Source organism: Onychomys torridus, chromosome 22, assembly GCF_903995425.1.
Source record: "Onychomys torridus chromosome 22, mOncTor1.1, whole genome shotgun sequence".
Taxonomy (NCBI): domain Eukaryota; kingdom Metazoa; phylum Chordata; class Mammalia; order Rodentia; family Cricetidae; genus Onychomys; species Onychomys torridus.
The window spans coordinates 10,702,669-10,721,642 of NC_050464.1; the positions used below are offsets into that span (position 1 = coordinate 10,702,669).

The 18,974-nt window shown below is 47.8% G+C and overlaps 1 protein-coding gene across 1 annotated transcript in view; it reads left to right on the top strand.

Annotated features, from left to right (window-relative positions):
• The window catches only part of Card11 (caspase recruitment domain family member 11), a 73,985-nt gene that overhangs the window by 33,042 nt on the left and 21,969 nt on the right, over positions 1-18,974 (top strand). Inside the window, exons 3-11 of the mRNA XM_036172113.1 lie at positions 1,352-1,564; positions 5,383-5,520; positions 6,996-7,321; positions 10,701-10,880; positions 12,212-12,364; positions 13,400-13,525; positions 14,601-14,798; positions 16,531-16,707; positions 18,328-18,379. Coding sequence (XP_036028006.1) covers positions 1,352-1,564; positions 5,383-5,520; positions 6,996-7,321; positions 10,701-10,880; positions 12,212-12,364; positions 13,400-13,525; positions 14,601-14,798; positions 16,531-16,707; positions 18,328-18,379 — 1,563 coding nt within the window. The remainder of the gene's footprint in view (positions 1-1,351; positions 1,565-5,382; positions 5,521-6,995; positions 7,322-10,700; positions 10,881-12,211; positions 12,365-13,399; positions 13,526-14,600; positions 14,799-16,530; positions 16,708-18,327; positions 18,380-18,974) is intronic.

Here is an 18,974-nt window from a genome sequence, read left to right on the forward strand (position 1 = left end):
CCAGAAGTTAAGAGTGAATGCTAATGGGGGCTAGGGAGATAGCTCAGTGGAGAGTTTGCTGCATAAACATAAGGACCTGAGTTCAGATTCTGACACTCATGTAAAAAGCCAGGCAGGATACTCACACCTGTAACCCCAGTGAACAGGGGCAGAGACAGGAGGATCTCTAGGGTTTGATGGATGCCAGCCCAGTACCAGGTCCAGTGAGAGATCCTGTCTCAGGCCCAGTGAGAGACTCTGTCTCAGGCTCAGTGAGAGACCCTGTCCCAAAGAAACAGAGTAGAGATGATCAGGACCCCTGATGTTCTCTAGCTTCCATTTGTGCACGCAGGTGCACATACCCACATATATGCATGAGAACACGCACCATGCATACATATCAAAAAAAAAAAAAAAAAAAAAAACCTGAATCATCATCTAAAGAAATATTTTCTTCAAAAGAGTAACCACTAATAGGTATGAGGGGTTTTTTGTTTGTTTGTTTGTTTAGAAAAGACAAAAGTGCCCTAAAAATATTAGGCCATTGTGATAAATGAACAACATCATAGCATATTTAAAAGGCATTTAGGCTGGAGACACAGCTCAGCCACTAAGGGCACTTACTGCTCTTGCAGAGGACCCGGATTCAATTCCAAGTGCCAAAATTGGAGTTCACAACCACCTGTAATTCCAGTTCCAGGGAATCTGACATCCTCTTCTGGCCTTCATGAATCTCACAGGCACACACAAATAATAAGTAAATATTTTAAGTCATTAAATTAAAAGGAACAATTTTATGGTGTTTGAGTTATATCTCAATAGAGCTACATTTTTAAAATGAACTAATTAGATCCATATATACCCACCTAAATTGACCTCAAAAAACGTAGAGGGAAGAAAGCAACATCAAAAGAGATACAGAGAGTATGGTATCATTTGGGTGAAATTTGAAAGCAAATGGCATTATATAAATATTGTTTGGAGAAAGATATATTCTTAGTAAGATAAAACCTGCGTGGGAAGAGCATACCCCAATGACAGGGCTTCTCCTGTCTCCCTCTAAACCATCCTTTAAAAACGTTACAGCTCATCTTTCTATTGTTTTGTGTTTAGTGTGTAAGAAAGTTTATATTTGTATTTATGTCTCCATCTTCTTCCCCCTGGATAAAAGGCAGTGAGTCCTATTCACTTTTCTCTGCTATATATATATATATATATATATATATATATATATATATATATATATATATATATATATACTTTTTTTTTTTTTTTGTCTGGCAATATGTTCCAGCCTTCACTCCTGAGTGTTTTACAGCATTGTTCCATAGAGGCTTTTTTTATTAACCTTATTGGGGTTTATACCTCACAGGAGGAGGGCCAGCTATGGATGACTACATGGAGACGCTGAAGGATGAAGAGGATGCCCTGTGGGAGAATGTGGAATGCAACCGGCACATGCTGAGCCGCTACATCAACCCTGCCAAGCTCACCCCCTACCTTCGACAGTGCAAGGTCATCGATGAACAAGATGAAGATGAGGTGCTCAATGCACCCATGCTCCCATCCAAGATCAACCGGGCAGGTAACCGTGGGAAGGAAAATGAGTGCACTACACATGGCCAGTCAAGGGATTGCCTCTGGGTTAGCTGGATCAAGATGGGGCTCGTCTAGATGAGGGGTTTCATTCTGGGGTTTAGAGATGTTGTGTTAATCAGCTTTTTCTAGTGAGGCTTGAATGTCTACTCACCCCAGCTAGGCACTAATGACAAGGACACAGCTTCACCCAAGTCTGTCTCAGGGAACCAATGAGTTATTTATCAAGGTTACTTAAAGGAGCATGAGTGAGAAGTTACATGAGCATGGTTGGTGTTACTTATGAGAATGTAGGTGAAGGGTTCCCTAGAGGAGCATGGGGGGGTCCCTTGCAAGAGTATGGGTGAGAGGTTGCTTATGTGAGAAAAGGGGTCCTTACAGTGTGATGGATCCCTCACAGGATCCTGAGTGAGAGGTCCCTCACAGGAGCATGGGTGACTCTGGCAGCTTCAGCACAGAAGTTCCACCCCAAGGCAATGACAGACTCTGCAACGCTGCATCCCTAGAGCTTCCTGTACAATTTGCAGGCTGCTCCACTGAAGAGTCTCCTCTCCCCAGCTCTTGTATTGCCTGTGAAGCCTCTGAGAGGAGCCTTGAGAATCTCCTGAGCTTCATGATACCCAAGTCTTGGCACTTCCTTGCCTGAGCATCCCTGGTCCTCCCTCCAGGTTGGAATGTTACACCTGGAAAAAACACAAGTAGACCACTCCCTGCCCTGTCTAAGTTTGATGTGTGCAGAACTCAGAATCAATGAACTTGAAGGGAAGAGCACATTTTGCTTTTACAAACCTACACTGACATTTAGCATTGCCTTACATTATGAATGTCAGCAGGCAACAGATCACACTACTGATTAGTAACACCTGTGACTTTGTCAACAGTAAAAACAATACCGAGGTCTGTATCATATCACAGCTCTGCAGATTCCCTCATGCACTGTTTTTGCTAATCCCTGCCTAGAACTTACAACAGTCATTAGACTTGTCAAAAGAACTTGTAGTTCAATGCATTAATCAAGAAAGTCATTTAGTAACAAATCACAAATTTCTTTAATATTCAAGAGTTGTATTTTATTATAATTGGGTTCCTCTGTGGTCTGGTGTATGTAATATTTTTAAAATGCTATTTTGCTGGAAGATGTAGCTATATGGTAGAGCCCCTGCCTAGAATCCCCCAGTGAGAGGCTAGGGGTGTGGCTCAGTGGTAGATCACCTGCCTAGAATCCCCAGCGAGGGACTGGGGGTTGTGGTTCAATGGTAGAGTGTTTGCCAAGTATGCACAAGGCCCTGGTTTCCATCTCCAGCACCACAAAAATATATATATTATATATTGTTCTGAGAAGAAATCCACAGGCTTTCTCATGGTTCATAAGACTTGCTCAACTTTATTGTGCTTTTTCATGTACCCATGTTTGTGTGCTCATCCCTGTATTGGGCACTGGGTCACAGTTGGAAGGGTTTAGAAATCCCCACCCCACAGCAGGGCTGATGACAAGTGGTCGGCATGCTTCCACTGTCTCCTGTATCCATGGAAGCCAGCCTTAATTAAGCACAGCATGCTTTCCCACTGAGCTTGGATGCTACTTTGGAATCCTTTTCAACACAGTGCTCCAGGCAGCCTCAGCCAAACAGTCAAGACTGACGCTCAATGAAATTGATACTTCCTGTCCCAGGGAAATGGTAGAGTGTTAGGAACCTCAAGGGAAGTGATATTTGAAAATATTTAAAGAAAGACCATGAAGTACAAACAGTAAAAGAAATCGGTAGTATCTTCTCCCCTGTTTTTGTTGATATAACAAAAACCTGAAGCAGGACAGTTTATAAAGAAAAAAGTGTGTTTAGCTCAGTTTCAGCTCTGGTGAAAGATCTCTTGTTCATGTCATATGACAGCTGGGACATGTGGGTGAGGAAAAGATGACATCACTGGGACATCAGAGGGACTCTCTAGGAGTATAGCCCTGAATAGCTCTAGGATCCTCCACTGGGCCCCAACTCTTAAAGGTCCCACCATCAATTACCTTCTCTAGAATTCAGGACCAAGCTCCCGACACATGAACCTCTGGAAGAATCCAAACCAAACCACGTAGGATGAATGCTAGAAACTGCTGGAAGGATTCCACATAAAAATGTCTCCAGGACGTGTAAAATTTCCAAAGAACAGACCCCTGCTCCTTTCCTACGACTTTTTCTCATTGCTGTAACAAAATGCCTGACAAGAGACAACTTAAGGGAGAAAAAAGGTTTTTGGGTTTTGGGGGGGTTTTTTTTGGCTCACAGTCAGAGGTGACTCAGTCCATTATGGCTGGTCACGTTGTACCTACACGCAGGAAGCCGAGCATAAACAGGAAATGGGACAGGGCTATAAAACCTCAAGGCCCTCCTCCAGTGACTGACTTCCTCCAGCAAGACTCCACCTCCTAACAGTTCCACAATCTTCCCAAACAAAACAGCTCCACCTGCTGGGCACCCAGTGTTCAAACATGCAAGCCTTTGGAAGACAATGCACGTTCAATCCACAGCATGCAAATACTAGTCTTCCACACTCTGAATCCTGGGGGACCAGACAATTGTGATGCCATAGACTCCCAATCTTCTCCAATCACAGGAGAACTGGTGACTGGATGTTTGGGTGGTTTTTTGTTTTACTTTGTGGGGTTTGGTTTTTTGTCTTTTTGTGGTACTTGGGGATCAAACCCAGGGTCTTGCACAAGTGAAGCAATTTCTCTACCACTGAACTACATGCCAGACCCTTCATGGTTTTTATATGGTTCATGGTTCCTAGCACTAATAGATTGGAAATGTCTTTGAAATTAATGGTTTATGACTCTCTCTGGCAATAAAGCCATCTATCCAGGTTTTGTCGATTTATTGACACACTCTGCCCAGGACCTGGCTCTTCAGTTTCCATTGTCCAGACTCCATGCTATAACTGAGGAATGAGAGAATGTGATGAGACCTGGGGGGGCGGGGCTGTGCTTTAATCCTAGTGCTGGGGAGGTGGAGACAGACTAACTCTCACTAGCCAGCCAGCCTAGCCTGCTTGGTACACTGTAGGTCAGCAAAAGGCCATGAATCAAAAGGGGGGAGTGTCTGAGAGAGTCACTATCCTCCCCCATTATATGGTTATACCATTTAAATCCCTTTATATAAGACATTTATATAACACCCCCCACCACAAAGGCTTAAGAATCTTTGAGAAAGAGGGAGCAGAAAGAATACAAAAGCCAGAGGTAGTGGATGTCTGTCAGAAAAGAAAAAACAAAAGCAGAACAGTGGCTGTCGGATGAGACAGAAACATTGCACTCATTAATTCACAATAGCTGTGACTGCATGTACAAGACCTGCACAAGATAAAGCCAGCCAAAATACCCCAGGACATCAGAGGGACTCTCTAGGAGTTTAGCCCTGAATGACTCTAGATAGGAGAGGGTCTCAGGGCATCTCAGCCCCAGCTGAGGAGCTGCTGGCAGTTGGTATTTTTCTGGGAGAGGGAGAGTCAGTTTTCTTCAAGGAGATGGGAGGTGGAGACAGGAGAATTTCCAGAAGCTAACAGACCAGTTAGCCTGGGAACAAGTGACTCTGTCTCAAGTAAGGTGGAAGGCAAGGACTAACACCTGAAGGCTTCTTCACACACACACACACACACACACACACACACACACACACACACACAAACACATGAATATGGTAACACTGTCTTCTTAGAGATGTTAAGGGTTCCAAGTTTAGGATGAGACACGGAGACTGGCATCCAATCAAATACGTCCTCACAGTTTGAACTGACCTCCCCACCCCCCACCCCCACCAGGCCGCCTGTTGGACATTCTTCACACCAAGGGACAAAGGGGCTATGTGGTCTTCCTGGAGAGTCTAGAGTTTTACTACCCAGAACTTTATAAGCTGGTGACTGGGAAGGAGCCCACCCGGAGATTCTCCACCATTGTGGGTAAGTGGATTTGCTACCAGGGGCATGGGGACTCTAATGGGATGTGTGTGTGTGTGTGTGTGTGTGTGTGTGTGTGTGTGTGTGTGTGTATGTGTACACGCACATGTACATGTGTGTGTGTGTGTGTGTGTGTGTGCGCGCGCGCACGCGCGTGCGTATGTGTGTGTGGGGGTGTGTGGGTGTTCCACTGAGAGATAGTGACATGCTGGACTCTTCGGCTACCCATCACTTACTTTAACTGATGTCATAAAATAGGTAATGGGGACACACTGAAGCCAAGACTAAGAGAACTGGGTACTCATTAATCACATACACACACCCCAAAACAATGCTGGAGTTACCACACAAGTTCTTTCTACCTACAGAATCTTCCTTCCTGGAAGACCCTGAATCAGTTTACTCTATCTCGTGGCCCGACCCTCAAGATCCCATCAGCTCCCTTTCCCCATCCAAGACCTGCTTTGGTGATCTCACAGCTTTCCTGATGTTTCCTTTGTCAGCTTAGACCCGAGACACGGGCCTTTAGTGTGACCACAAGGTCCCTACATACTACATGCTCCAGTTCTTCCAGCATACTCTCTGCCCCTCCACTCCCTCTCCCTCTCTTTCCCTCCCTCTCTTTCTAAAATTGTTCCTCTGCCTCCCCCCATGGTTCACTCTCATGATCACCATGCCTATACTGTGTGGAATCCTCATGGTCATGTTGTTGTTACCATTTGATTTTTTTTAAACATTGGTCTTTCTTACCATACAGCCAAGGCCTGTTTGGCTCTCTTGAATCCCCACTGCCTAACAGGAACTAAGAGTTTAGTAAACACTGCTATCCAGACTTGATAGTACAGGCTTATGATCCCAGATACTTGGGAGCCTGAGACAGGCAAATTCAAGTTGAGGGCCAACCTGGACAATACAACTCAGTGAAACTATTTCCAACGTGTTATAAAACCATTGCGTTATAGCTAAGCAGTATAGTTCCACCCACAGCATTGCAATAAATAACCAAATAAAATGTTGGTGAGTATAGTAGGTGCTTTTCTTGTTCCTGTAACAAAATCCTAAAGCAATTTAAAGAAGGGTTTCTTTTTTGAGGGTACAAGTCCATCAGGGTAGGGAGGGCACGGCAGCAGGAGCATGAAGCGGCCAATCATGTTGTACGGCAGGAGCATGAAGTGGCCAATCATGTATCCACAGCCAGGAAGCAGAGAGAGGAACCCTGAGGCTCAGCTCACCTTCTCCTTTTTAATCAGTCTAGGACCCCAGCCCATGGAATGGTGCAGGCCCAGTTAGGACGGGTTTCCCGCCTCAGTTAACTTTGTCTAGATAATGCCTCACAAATACGTCCAGTGGTTTGCCTTCTAGGTGATTCTGGACCCCGTCCAGTTGGCAGGGTAGAGTATCACAGTGTGCATATGAGTGAATAAACACCAACATCCCTGCCCCGCACCACAGGCCTGACTGGGTACCCCTCTCCACAGTGGAGGAGGGCCATGAGGGCCTCACGCACTTCCTGATGAACGAGGTCATCAAACTGCAGCAGCAGGTGAAAGCCAAGGACCTTCAGCGCTGTGAGCTGCTGGCCAAGTCCAGGCAGCTGGAGGATGAAAAGAAGCAGCTGACCCTGACGCGGGTGGAGCTGCTGACCTTCCAGGAGCGGTACTACAAGATGAAGGAGGAGCGGGACAGCTACAATGACGAGCTGGTCAAAGTCAAAGATGACAACTACAACTTAGCCATGCGCTACGCCCAGCTCAGTGAGGAGAAAAACATGGCGGTGATGAGGAGCCGCGACCTCCAACTCGAGGTGGGGACCCCTGGGCTCCGGCTTACCTGAGGGAAGGGGAAAGAAATGTCCTAGGGACTCAAGAAGCCCCTAAAGGGGCACATGCAGACATGCCACACAGCCCTCCCCCAGCTGTGTGCCCCAAACAAACAAGGGGAGATGGAGCAGGAAGGACACAGGCTCTCGGGCTCTAGAGCCACCATGCACCAGTGTATTTCAAGTCAATAGGCCTTAGCGGCTTAGTCACCCACCACACTCTGCACATGTGCAAACACATGCATGATGGTCAGAGGGTGATGGGCCTACATACACCCTGAATCTCTTCAGGCTCGTGCAAAAAGGCTCCCAGAAAGGTAGGGAACCTAGATGCACTTTGCACATGTCCAGACACAGACACACAGACCCTGTGCCAGGAAAGATGAGAGGAGACTTTGGAGAGTCGGGGCTGAAGTTATGTGAGGGGATGCGGGAGACCCAGAGCCAGATATCCTGATGCTCACAAAACTTAGTGAAAGGATGGGTTGCACCTGTCGGGTGGGCGTACACTCCTGAGAGCCTGTATTCACAGAACTCAGCGTGCTTGCTGGAGCATGAGATAATCAGTAGGTTTATCAGGGGGAAAAAAAAAACCAGCAACCAAATGGTTGATGTATTTAATGAATTTACCACCCAGGTGGAGGAGAGGAAGGAGATTTGTTTAATTTCAATTTTTGTTTATCTGTTTGTTTTTGTTTTCCTGAGACAGGGTTTTGCTATGTAGCCCAGTCTGACCTTGAACCCACAATCCTCCTGCCTCAGCCTCAGGGATTCCAGGCCTGTGCCACCAGGTCCTCTCTGTCACTTTGGTTTATTGATCCCCACTACATTCCTAGCTGTGTTCCAGGTGTATGAACCATAAAAACAAGGTGCCTCCATGGACCTCCAGGGTAATCCACCTGATTGAGATGTACCAAGAATAGAAGACAAAGCCACGCATGGAAGTGGACACCTGTAATCCCAGTGCTCAGGAAGTTGAGGCAGGCGGATCACAAGTTTCCATGCCAGCTCAGCCTATGCTATATAACAAAAGAAAAAGACCCTGTCTAAAAGTAAACAGCAGGATGAAGGATGAGGGGAGAGTGAGGCATGCTGGTTATCGCTCCCCCAAAGGCCCAGGGAGCACCATGGGGAATGGGACGGGAAGAATGGAGGAGAGGAGGAAGGGGTGCAGTGTTGTGGAATACTGTCTTCCAGACACTACCTGGCCACTGCACTGCTGAGCTCCCAGTAGCTGGGATTAAATGCACACGATTGGGCCCATCAGCATCTCAACATGGAAGGGAGAAGGGCCCCTCACACACTCCCCGGTCCTCCCTAAGGAGCTCTAAACAGCCCAGGGTTACTGAAGGAGGGGGAGAGATTTCCTTCAGTAGTGTCGCCAGTGGTAAGGTGTCCATATCCCTGCCAATGACCCTTCACCTCTGCCCCTATAAAGCAACCCTAATGAAAGTCACTGGGTCCCTCAAAAGGGGGAAACTAGTCAGGAAGAGGAAGGAAATCAGCAAGGGTGGGAAGGGACAAGAGAGGTTAATAGGGCGAATATGATATAAATAATAAATAAATAGGTATACATGCATGAAAATGTCAGAATGAAACCCATTGTCATGTATAATTAACTCATGTAATAAACACTTTTTTACAAAAATAAGGGAATAAGAAAGCAAGGCATGCAAATCAGGGACAGAGTGCGGGGGGGGGGGGAACCAAGTAGGGGTCCTCTTGGCTCTTTCTGTCTCCTTAAATGGCTGGAGAAACAGTGAGCCTGGAGCCAAATGAGCAAATGGCACAGGAGGAGGAGGAGATATGGTGTGGGTCCAGATCACAGGGGCACAGTAAGAACTCTGGGATTTATTCCCCCAGTGATGGGAAGCCACTGATGGATTGCGAGCTGGGACGTGACAGCTGATTTATCTCTCAGGAGGCTTGCTCTGGCTGCCGGGTGGGAAGCAGACTCTGGGGATATTTATTAAGCACCTGCCATGAATAAGACACTATGCTAAGCACTGTAGGGGGACGTGGGATAAATAACCTGGGATCTGCTCAGGTCACGTACAATTTAATGAAGTAGACTGGTCAGTAAATAAGCTGTGGGAATTTGGATGGACTGAATCTTCATTTCAGTGAAGAGCATGAAGCCAGGCATGGAGGGTACTAGGAAGACAGGAGAATCACAAGTTCAAGGACATCATCAGCCTTATAACATATAGGCTAGCCTGGGTTACACAACAAGACCTAGCCTAAGAAAATAAGGGAGGGCTGGAGAAATGGCTGTGCTTAACAGCACTTGCTGCTCTTCCAGAGGACCCAGGTTCAGTTCCCAGCACCCACATGGCAGCTCACAGCCATCTGTAACTCCAGTTCCAGGACATCTGATGCCCTCTTCTGGCCTTGGTGAGCATCAGGCACATATGTGGTGCAGACCCAGATGCAGACAAAACATTCATACCCATAAAATAAGCATTTTTTAAGGAAGTTCTATCTTCCAGAGTTCCGATTTTTACTCCTGACTTTATAGCCTTATTGGCTATGGCCTCAGGGATCAGGGGATGTTTGTTGATTTGTTTGTTTCTTGTTATTGTTGCTTTTTCTCATTTGTACAAGATGATAAGGGAAATGGTATCTGTGCTCTGGGATTGCTGAGATAACACTATCAATCTTTAGCAGAGTAAATCTCACACATACCTGGGACTGGAACTCCAGACCCAACCTGAGAACACTTTCTTGAGCTAAAAACTTCAAAGATTAAAGACACTGAATAGGAATTGTTTTATAAGGACCAAGAAGAAGCCTCTGGGCCTCTGTTTGTTTGGGATTTGGGAAAACCAGCCTGTAGCAGAGACTTAGAATTTTCTTTATTAGAACTTTATCCTGAATTATGTACCAATAGATGGATGGAAGGAAGGATGGATGGATGGATGGATGGATGGATGGATGGATGGATGGGTGGGTGGGTGGTGGGTGGATGGGCAGATGTATAGATATTGGGGGAGTTGCATGTGTTGGGAAATGCATATGAAAGTATGGGTGTGTGCATGTGAAGGCCACAGGACAACTTCAATTGTCTTTTCTCAGGTACCACTCACCTTGTATTTTGAGACAGGGTCTCTCACTGGCCTGCAGCTCATCCAGTAGGCTAGGCTGATTGGCCAGTGAGCCCAGGGATCTGCCTGTCTCTACCTTCCCAGCACTTGGATTACAGACAGGTACCACCATGCCCAGTTTTTGATGTAGGCACTGGGGATTCAGCTCGGGTCCTGATGCTCAGATGGCAAGCACTTCGCCAGCCAAGCCATTTCCCCACCCTCTTCCCACCATCTCTTGCCAGTGGTCCTCACTCCTCTGCTAACATGGGTATTTCCAGATCGACCAACTCAAGCACCGATTGAACAAGATGGAAGAGGAATGTAAGCTGGAGAGAAATCAGTCCCTGAAGCTCAAGAACGACATTGAGAACCGGCCCAAGAAGGAACAGGTCCTGGAACTGGAGCGGGAGAATGAGATGCTGAAGACCAAAATCCAGGAGCTGCAGTCCATCATCCAGGTGAGAAGCAGCATCCTTATGTAGATGAGGGGAGGTGGGGCAGGGTGAGTGTACCTGCTAGAGGGTGAATACCAAGTCCCAGCTTACTAGCTACAGGGTCACAGGCGTCACATGTCAGCCTCAGAAGCGCACTTTCTCCGAGTGTGAATTAGGAGTGACTACAAACCCTCTTGGCAGAGGCTTGACATTGTATCAGAGCTTTTTGTTTGGTTGGTTGCTTGGTTTTTTATTGTTGTTGTTTTGGGGTTTTTTTGTTTGTTTGTTTGTTGTCAGGCCTAGTGGTGCAGATCTATCACCCCAGCTAGTTGGGAGGCTGAGTCTAAAGTAATGTAAGATTGAGGCCTCCCTAGGATAGGGAGTGAATTCAAGGGCAACTTGGTGAGATATCTAAACTTTAAAAAGTTTAAAGATGGTAGAGCTCAGTGGTAGAGCACCTGCCTAGAATCCCCCAGTGAGGGGCTGGGGTGTGGCTCAGTGGTAGAGCCCCTGCCTAGAATCCCCCCAGTGAGGGGCTGGGGTGTGGCTCAGTGGTAAAGCATTAGCCTAGAATTCCCCCAGCGAGAGGCTGGAATGTGGCTCAGTGGTAGAACACCTGACTCAGATGTCCAATGCCCTGGGTTCAATCTCCAGTACAGTGCCTTGAAAATTCTAGGCAAACTCTCTATCACTGACCTCCATCCTTAACCCTTATTCAAGGTGATAATACTTATCCCGGAAAAAAAAAAATGACAAATGAGAATATCATCCACATGGAAACCGATACCCCAGCTCTGGGAGAAGAGAATATTCAGGAAACCCTGAACACTCTACTAAATGTAGTTCCCTGTACCCCAACCTCAAGGGCCTCCCACATTTATGACCTCAGAAATGTGTGGGTACTGTAGAAGATACCACTGAGGTCAATGCTCCAAAATATATTTGCAAGAGACAAAAACACATCTCCATCCTTCTAGAACGATCCCTGACAACTGCCTGGGGCGCCTGGCTCTTGGAGCAGAGACTGAGTCCCAGATTAGCAGGATTTGGTTAGCTGATATTCCAGGGGGATCACCAAATGCAGAGATGTCTCCCTTTCTTGTCCCCTCTGAAGTGTCTCGAGGAGCCACAGTAAGAGCTGGGCTCTGGTAAGAGCTGGGATGAAACAGTGGGCTCGGGGTTCCCTGCTTCTTTACAGATAATAATCTCAAAAAAAAAGCTGCTGAAAGACCCAAGACAATCCCCTGGTGCATCTGCTTTCCCACCACAAAACCTTCTGCAGCCTTGGGGCGACCTGGGGCTAGCCCTTTTGTCCTCCTCCTTCTATACTCACCTCTGTCCCCAATGCCACCCAGGCTGGCAAGCGCAGTCTACCGGACTCAGACAAGGCCATCTTGGACATCCTGGAACATGACCGGAAGGAGGCACTAGAGGACCGGCAGGAACTGGTCAACAAAATTTACAACCTGCAAGAGGAAGTCCGCCAGGCGGAGGAACTGCGGGACAAGGTGGGAAAACCATGGATTCAGGGGATCACAGCCAGCCAGGCCCTTCCCCAGCAGGATGCATGGGTGCATGTTAACAGGAATCTCTGATATCAAACTCTGGTGTAAATTGCCATCCCAGTATCCCAGCATCCCAGCATCCCAGCATCCCAGCATCCCAGCATCCCAGCATCCCAGCATCCCAGCATCCCAGCATCCCAGCATCCAGCCTCATTGTGGGTTGTAAACGATGAGTGTTAATGTAGTCCTCACCTTCCCCTTTGCTAGTCCAAGCAGCCACCAAGGATGTGTCTCCATGGTCCATCTCTCAGCAGTCCACTGGTGATTGGCCAGCCTCCTCCTATAGTCCCTTTTAGTCAGATACCTGGCAATCAAGACCAAATTAACACACCAAATCTGGAAGGGGATAAGCCAACTGCAGGCACTAAGCAGCCATTGGGCTGGGGAAATGACTCAGTAAGGTGGAAGCATAAGGATTTAGATTCATGGCATCCATTTTGAAAGCCAGGCATGGTGGCACACACCTATTATCCTGGTGCTTGGAGTTGGGGGCAGAGACCAAAGGATGCCTGGGGCTGGCTGGCCAGCCATCCTCACCCTATCAGTGAGCTCTGGGTTCAGTGAGAGACCCTGTCTTGAGAAAAATAAAGTGGAGAGTGATAAAGATAACTTGATGTTAGCCTCTGGCCATGTGCACCCTCATTCACACACGGATTTTCATCCATGTTTGCATACAGACACACCACTCACACATGCACACACATACCACACTCACAATACACACATACCACACACACAACACACACATACACACATGGACAACACAAACACACTCACAACACACACATACACACACAGCATACACACACAGAGACATCACACACACACTCACAACACACATACCACACACAACACATCCACATACTATTCACACAACACACACACACACACACACACACACACACACACACACACACACCTGCTATCCTTAGCCTATTGATGGCTCAGTGCCACATTGCTCTCGCCCATTGCTCGCAGTACCTGGAGGAGAAGGAAGATCTGGAACTCAAGTGCTCAACCCTGGGGAAGGACTGTGAAATGTACAAGCACCGCATGAACACAGTTATGCTGCAGCTGGAGGAGGTGGAGCGAGAACGTGACCAGGTAGAGTGCCACCCTGGGCGTGGTGGACCATGAGGCTGTCCAGCAGTGCCCAAGGCACTCGGAGTCTATTAGCCTGTGGTCTGTGGTCATGTGGTCCATATCCCTGACCACAAAGAGCTTCCTCGTGAATCTGTCTCTTCTGTCTCTAGCTCAGAGATAAATTCCATCACAGGACAAGGGGGTCATAATACACAGGCCTTAGGGGAGCTGGGGTCCTGAGCTGCACCCCAGTGGCTCCCATAAGAGAACATGGTGCTTACCTGGTCTCTTTAGTGAAATGAGGAAGTTAAATTCTGTCACTCATAAAGTGTGTGCCCCAGGCAAGGTATCCCTCCAAAGACTCAGTGTCCCTGTATGGAAAATGGGAATAGTGACCAAAGCAGAACCCCACCCACACTGGCATAGTGCAGACCCTGGGGGAGGGAGAGTACGACACAGCTCTTCACAACTGTGCCTGGCACATGGCAAGAGCAGGTTACATAGCTGTAAGATTGCAGAATGCAGAAGGGAGAGATTGGGATGCCCAAGCTTCAGGGACAAGCTGGGTGTGCTAGTGCACGCTAGCCCTCTCAGCATTTAGGAGGCAGAAACAGGAGGATCATAAGCTCAAGGCCTGCTGAGGCTGCACCAGTTGAGCAACTTAGTGAGACCCTGCCTCAGATACAGAGTAAGAAGATAGCTGGGGATGGAGGGATACAGTGGGATGTGTACCTAGACTCCTCCAGTGAGGGGCTGGGGTGAGGCTCAGTGGTAGAGCACCTGCCTAGAATCCCCCAGTGAGGGGCTGGGGTGAGGCTCAGTGGTAGAGCACCTGCCTAGAATCCCCCAGTGAGGGGCTGGGGTGTGGCTCAGTGGTAGAGCACCTGCTTAGAATCCCCCAGTGAGGGGCTGGGGTGTGGCTCAGTGGTAGAGCACCTACTTAGTGTACTCAAGGCCGTCAGTTCTATCTATAATATTTCTGGGGGAAAGGAAGAAAAATGCGCAATGGGTCCCTTGGCTTGACATCTGGAGGTAATGCATATCTCTGACCATAGTTTAGTTCTCTTGGACTGAACACATAGCTCTTCCTTGGCAGGCCTTCCACTCCCGAGATGAGGCACAGACTCAGTACTCACAGTGCTTAATCGAGAAGGACAAGTACCGGAAGCAGATCCGTGAGCTGGAGGAGAAGAATGATGAGATGCGAATTGAGATGGTGCGGAGGGAGGCCTGCATTGTCAACCTGGAGAGCAAACTCCGGCGCCTGTCCAAGGACAGCGGCAGCCTCGACCAGGTGGGCTTAGCCAGCCATGTCCCCATAGGCACAGCCTGGTGTCCTCTTGATCCCTGCTGATGGCTGACCCCATCTCACACCATCATCATTGTGTCCCCTGCCCTCTAACCTGTGTGTGTGTGTGTGTGTGTGTGTACAGAATCAGGTGGGGGCCACTCATTTCAAAGTTAGGGGCCTGTTAAATGGCTCAGTGGGTAAAGGTGCTTGTCACTATGCCTAATGACCTCAGTTCCATCCCTGGGACCCACACAGTCCCAGGAAGGATGAAACTAGCAACCTCAAAGTTAAAAGTTTCAGTCACATTGTGGGCTGGCCACCTTCTGGCTGGGTGACCCAGATCACTTCTCCAAGTTGTCCTGCCTGTCTGTGGCCCACAGCCAGCAGTGGGTCTCCCCTTGGCACTCTCTCATAATGAGGAAGGTCACCATGACTAAGATACTCTGTGCTGATTAAAGTCACTGGTGCCCACGGGTGGAAACTCGTTAGTAGACAGTGAGGTGGGTGCAGACTGCTTCTCCTAGGAGCCTCCATGACATCTAGAAATGAAGGAACACCACTTCCATCGCTAGGCAGAGGCTAACACAATCCCTTAAAAATACCACAGCACAAGCTGGGAAGGTGGCTCCATGGGCAAAGTACTTCCCAGACAGGCATGAAGAGCTGAGTTCAATCCCCAGAATATGAATTTAAAAAAAAAAAAAAAGCCAAGCATGGTAGCACATGCCTGTAATCCAGTGTGGAGAGGTGGAGACACGCAGATCCCTGGAGCTCACAGGCCAGCTAGTCTATTCTACTGGGTAAGTTCTAGGTTTGGTGAAAGACTCTGTCTCAAAACATCTGGGTAATGACCCCAAAGGTTGTCCTCTGGCCTCCACATATGCATGCACACCTCACACACATGTACAAACACCACACACAGACACATACACACACACACACACACACACACACACACACACACACACACACACACACATGCACACACAGCATAGGATGGAGAGTGCTATGCAATTGAATCTTCATTTTCAAAGCAAGCGAATACAGAATCATGGCACGTGATCAGGGTTGTATATTTCAAGTTCAAAGGCATCATGAAACCCATGAAGGAGGCCTTCTCTTTGGAGGTTCCAAGCCCCACCAGGGAGGCCCCTAGCCTGACTTCTCCTGGACACATTACTCAGCTTCCAGCCTTGTCAACATACCTCTTTCTCAGGGAGACCTCCCCTGGCCCCCATAGTGGAATTCAGGAGTCCCTATGCAATGACGTCATCCTGTGGACATGACAGTTTGTAATTGGCATGAGCCCCACCCAGACCCTCTATAGTCAGCCCAGGCACTAGATACAAGCCTCCTTAATAAGTAACCTCTAGATGTCTCCATGAAGCTGGAGTTCTCCCACTGATATTGGGCAAAAAGCAGCACAGATGGCATTCTGGTCCTAGAGATGGCATGAACCAAGACCAAGGGGCAGACTCAGCCAGCAAGGTAGCCAACATGTGATGGTCCAGCTTTCTGTTGGACTGGGAAGCAGGAGAGGTGGGAAGAAGGGACAGACCCATGTCAAGGTGTGCTGACAAGCCATGGCATCCAGGTAGACATTCAGGAAGTCAGAAAAGAACAGCCCAGGCTGAATGTCAAACAAGTACCCAAGAGAAGAAATAGCCCATCAGCCAATCTGCCTTATGTCTATTACCAGCGCTCTCTCTCATTCTCTCTCATCCCTCTGCCTCAGAGTCTACCTAGAAACCTTCCTGCCACCATCATCTCACAGAACCTTGGAGACACCAGCCTCAGGACCAATGGCCAAGAAGCTGATGATTCTTCAACCTCAGAAGAGTCACCTGAAGATAGCAAGTACTTTCTGCCTTACCACCCACCCCGGCGCCGGATGAACCTAAAGGGCATCCAGGTACCTAAGGGCAGGGGTGGGAGGCAGTTGGTGGCATGGGAGCCTCATGCAGGTAGATATGGCACCTGGCTCTGCTTGGGTGTGACTTTGACCTGTTATAGCCCTGGACAGAAATCATTCCTCCTTGTGATGTCCATTTATTTGAAAGCAAGAGTGTGTGTGAGAGGATTGTTTTCAGATTTGTCCCAGGTCCCATGTTGGGAGCTGATACCACAGCAGAAACCCTGTCACTTTGGTTGGTCCCAAGGAGATCCAGTTCATAAGTCAGTGGGTGGGTAAATGGAAGGATGGTTACATTGGTGGTTCCATTGATGGATGAATGCATGCATGCATAGAAGGTTGGGTAGGTAGGAAGATGAAGGGCTGGATGGATGGGAGAATGAATGGATGATGGATGAATGGATAATTACATGGGTGGATGAACGAATGGATTAATGTTGATTGGTTACATGGATGGATAGGATGGTGAGTGATGACTGAGTAGATGGATGGATGGTTACAAGAATGGATGGTGGACTGGTGGATAAATGAGTGGGTGGATGGATGGATTGATGAATGAAATGATTACATGGATAGATGGAATGATGGCTGTATGGGTGGATGGGAGGATGAGTGGTTGAATAGTTACATGGATAAATGGTAGATTGGTGAGTGGGTGGATGGATTGTTGAGAGGGTAAATGGATGAGTGGATATGTGAATGAATTGATTATTGCATGGATGGACAATGGATGGATGAATAGATGGGGAATGGATGTGTGGATGGATGGATGGATGGATGTGTGGATGGATGGATGGATGGATTGTTACATGGATGATGATGGATGAATAGATGATGAGTTGATAGGTGGGTAGATGGATTAATGGATAGGAGGATGAATGATAGATGAATGGATAAGGTTACATGGATGGATAATAGATTAATGGATGGATGGATGGATGGATGGTTTTATGGATGGTTTCATGGATTGATAGATAGGTGGATGGTAGACTAATAGATAAATAGTTACATGGATAATGGAAGAATAAGTGGATGGACTGATGGATGGTTATATGAATAGATAATGCATAGGTGCACAGATGGATAGATGGATGGGTTGGTGGTGAATAGATGTGTGGATGAACAAATATTTCCAAGCATGGATGGATGATACATTGCTAAGTGAGTGGATAGTAAATGAATGGGTAAATGGGTAGTTACATGGATAGGACCACCTCATCAGAGCCTAATTAACTACCCCTGCCTCTCTCTGTTCATGGGAGAAAGTAGCGCATGTGACCAGAGGTGGCAGGCAGCTTCCCTGTAGCCCAGCCTCTCATGGAAGTCCCCTGAACATGTGTCATCTTGGCATACAGTGCTCCTGTGCCTCAGTAGCTTAGATCCCTGTTCAGGAGCTCCCTTGGATGAGCTTCATCTGGACCACCAGCTGGCTGATTCAGGCACTAGAGGTGGGGGAGGACACATTTGTCCCAGCTGCAGGAGCCTGGCATACATGTATGGTCTGAGCAGCTGTGGACCAGGCAGCTTGCTTTATTTCTCTCTTAGCTGCAGTGACGTGTGTCTAGGGCCTTGTTTGATTTGTGTCCTCTGTCTCGTGTCCTCCCCTCCCCTGTCTTTCAGCTGCAGAGAGCCAAATCCCCCATCAGCATGAAGCAAGCATCTGAGTTTCAAGGTTAGTAGGCTGCCCGGATCCTTTTCGCCCTTGCTCATCTGCCCCTCTGCCTCTCTCACTCCATCTGTTTCTCCCTCTGCCGTGACAGACCCTGCAAGTTCAACCTGGGATAGGCCTCAGGGGTATCAGAGTGGTGACCAGTCTGTGAATAATGCTCAGCATCATCCCAAGTGTGCAGTGGTCTGTCCTGCCATGCATTGCCTCTGTGGCCCCCTTGGCCAAACAGAGCATCCTTAATTAATTTATTTTTCTTTTGCATGAATATTTTTGTGATGTCCATGTGTATGCTAGTCCCTGTGTGTGTGAATGTACATGTGGGTTTGCATGTGTGTGCAGAGACCCAAGGCTGACTTGAGGGTCTTCTTCAATTGCTCCTCAACTTTATTCATTGAGGTAGGGTCTCTCAATTGAGCCCAGAGCTCATGAATAAGGGTAATATAGCTAGCTAGCCAGGTTGCTCGTCTCTTTCTGAGCACTGGAATTACAAGCTGGCTACCACACTTTCTGAGCATGTACATGGATGCTGGAGATCCAAACTCAAGTCCTCATACTTACACAGCACCTACCGAGTCACCTCCCTAAGCCTTGAACTGAG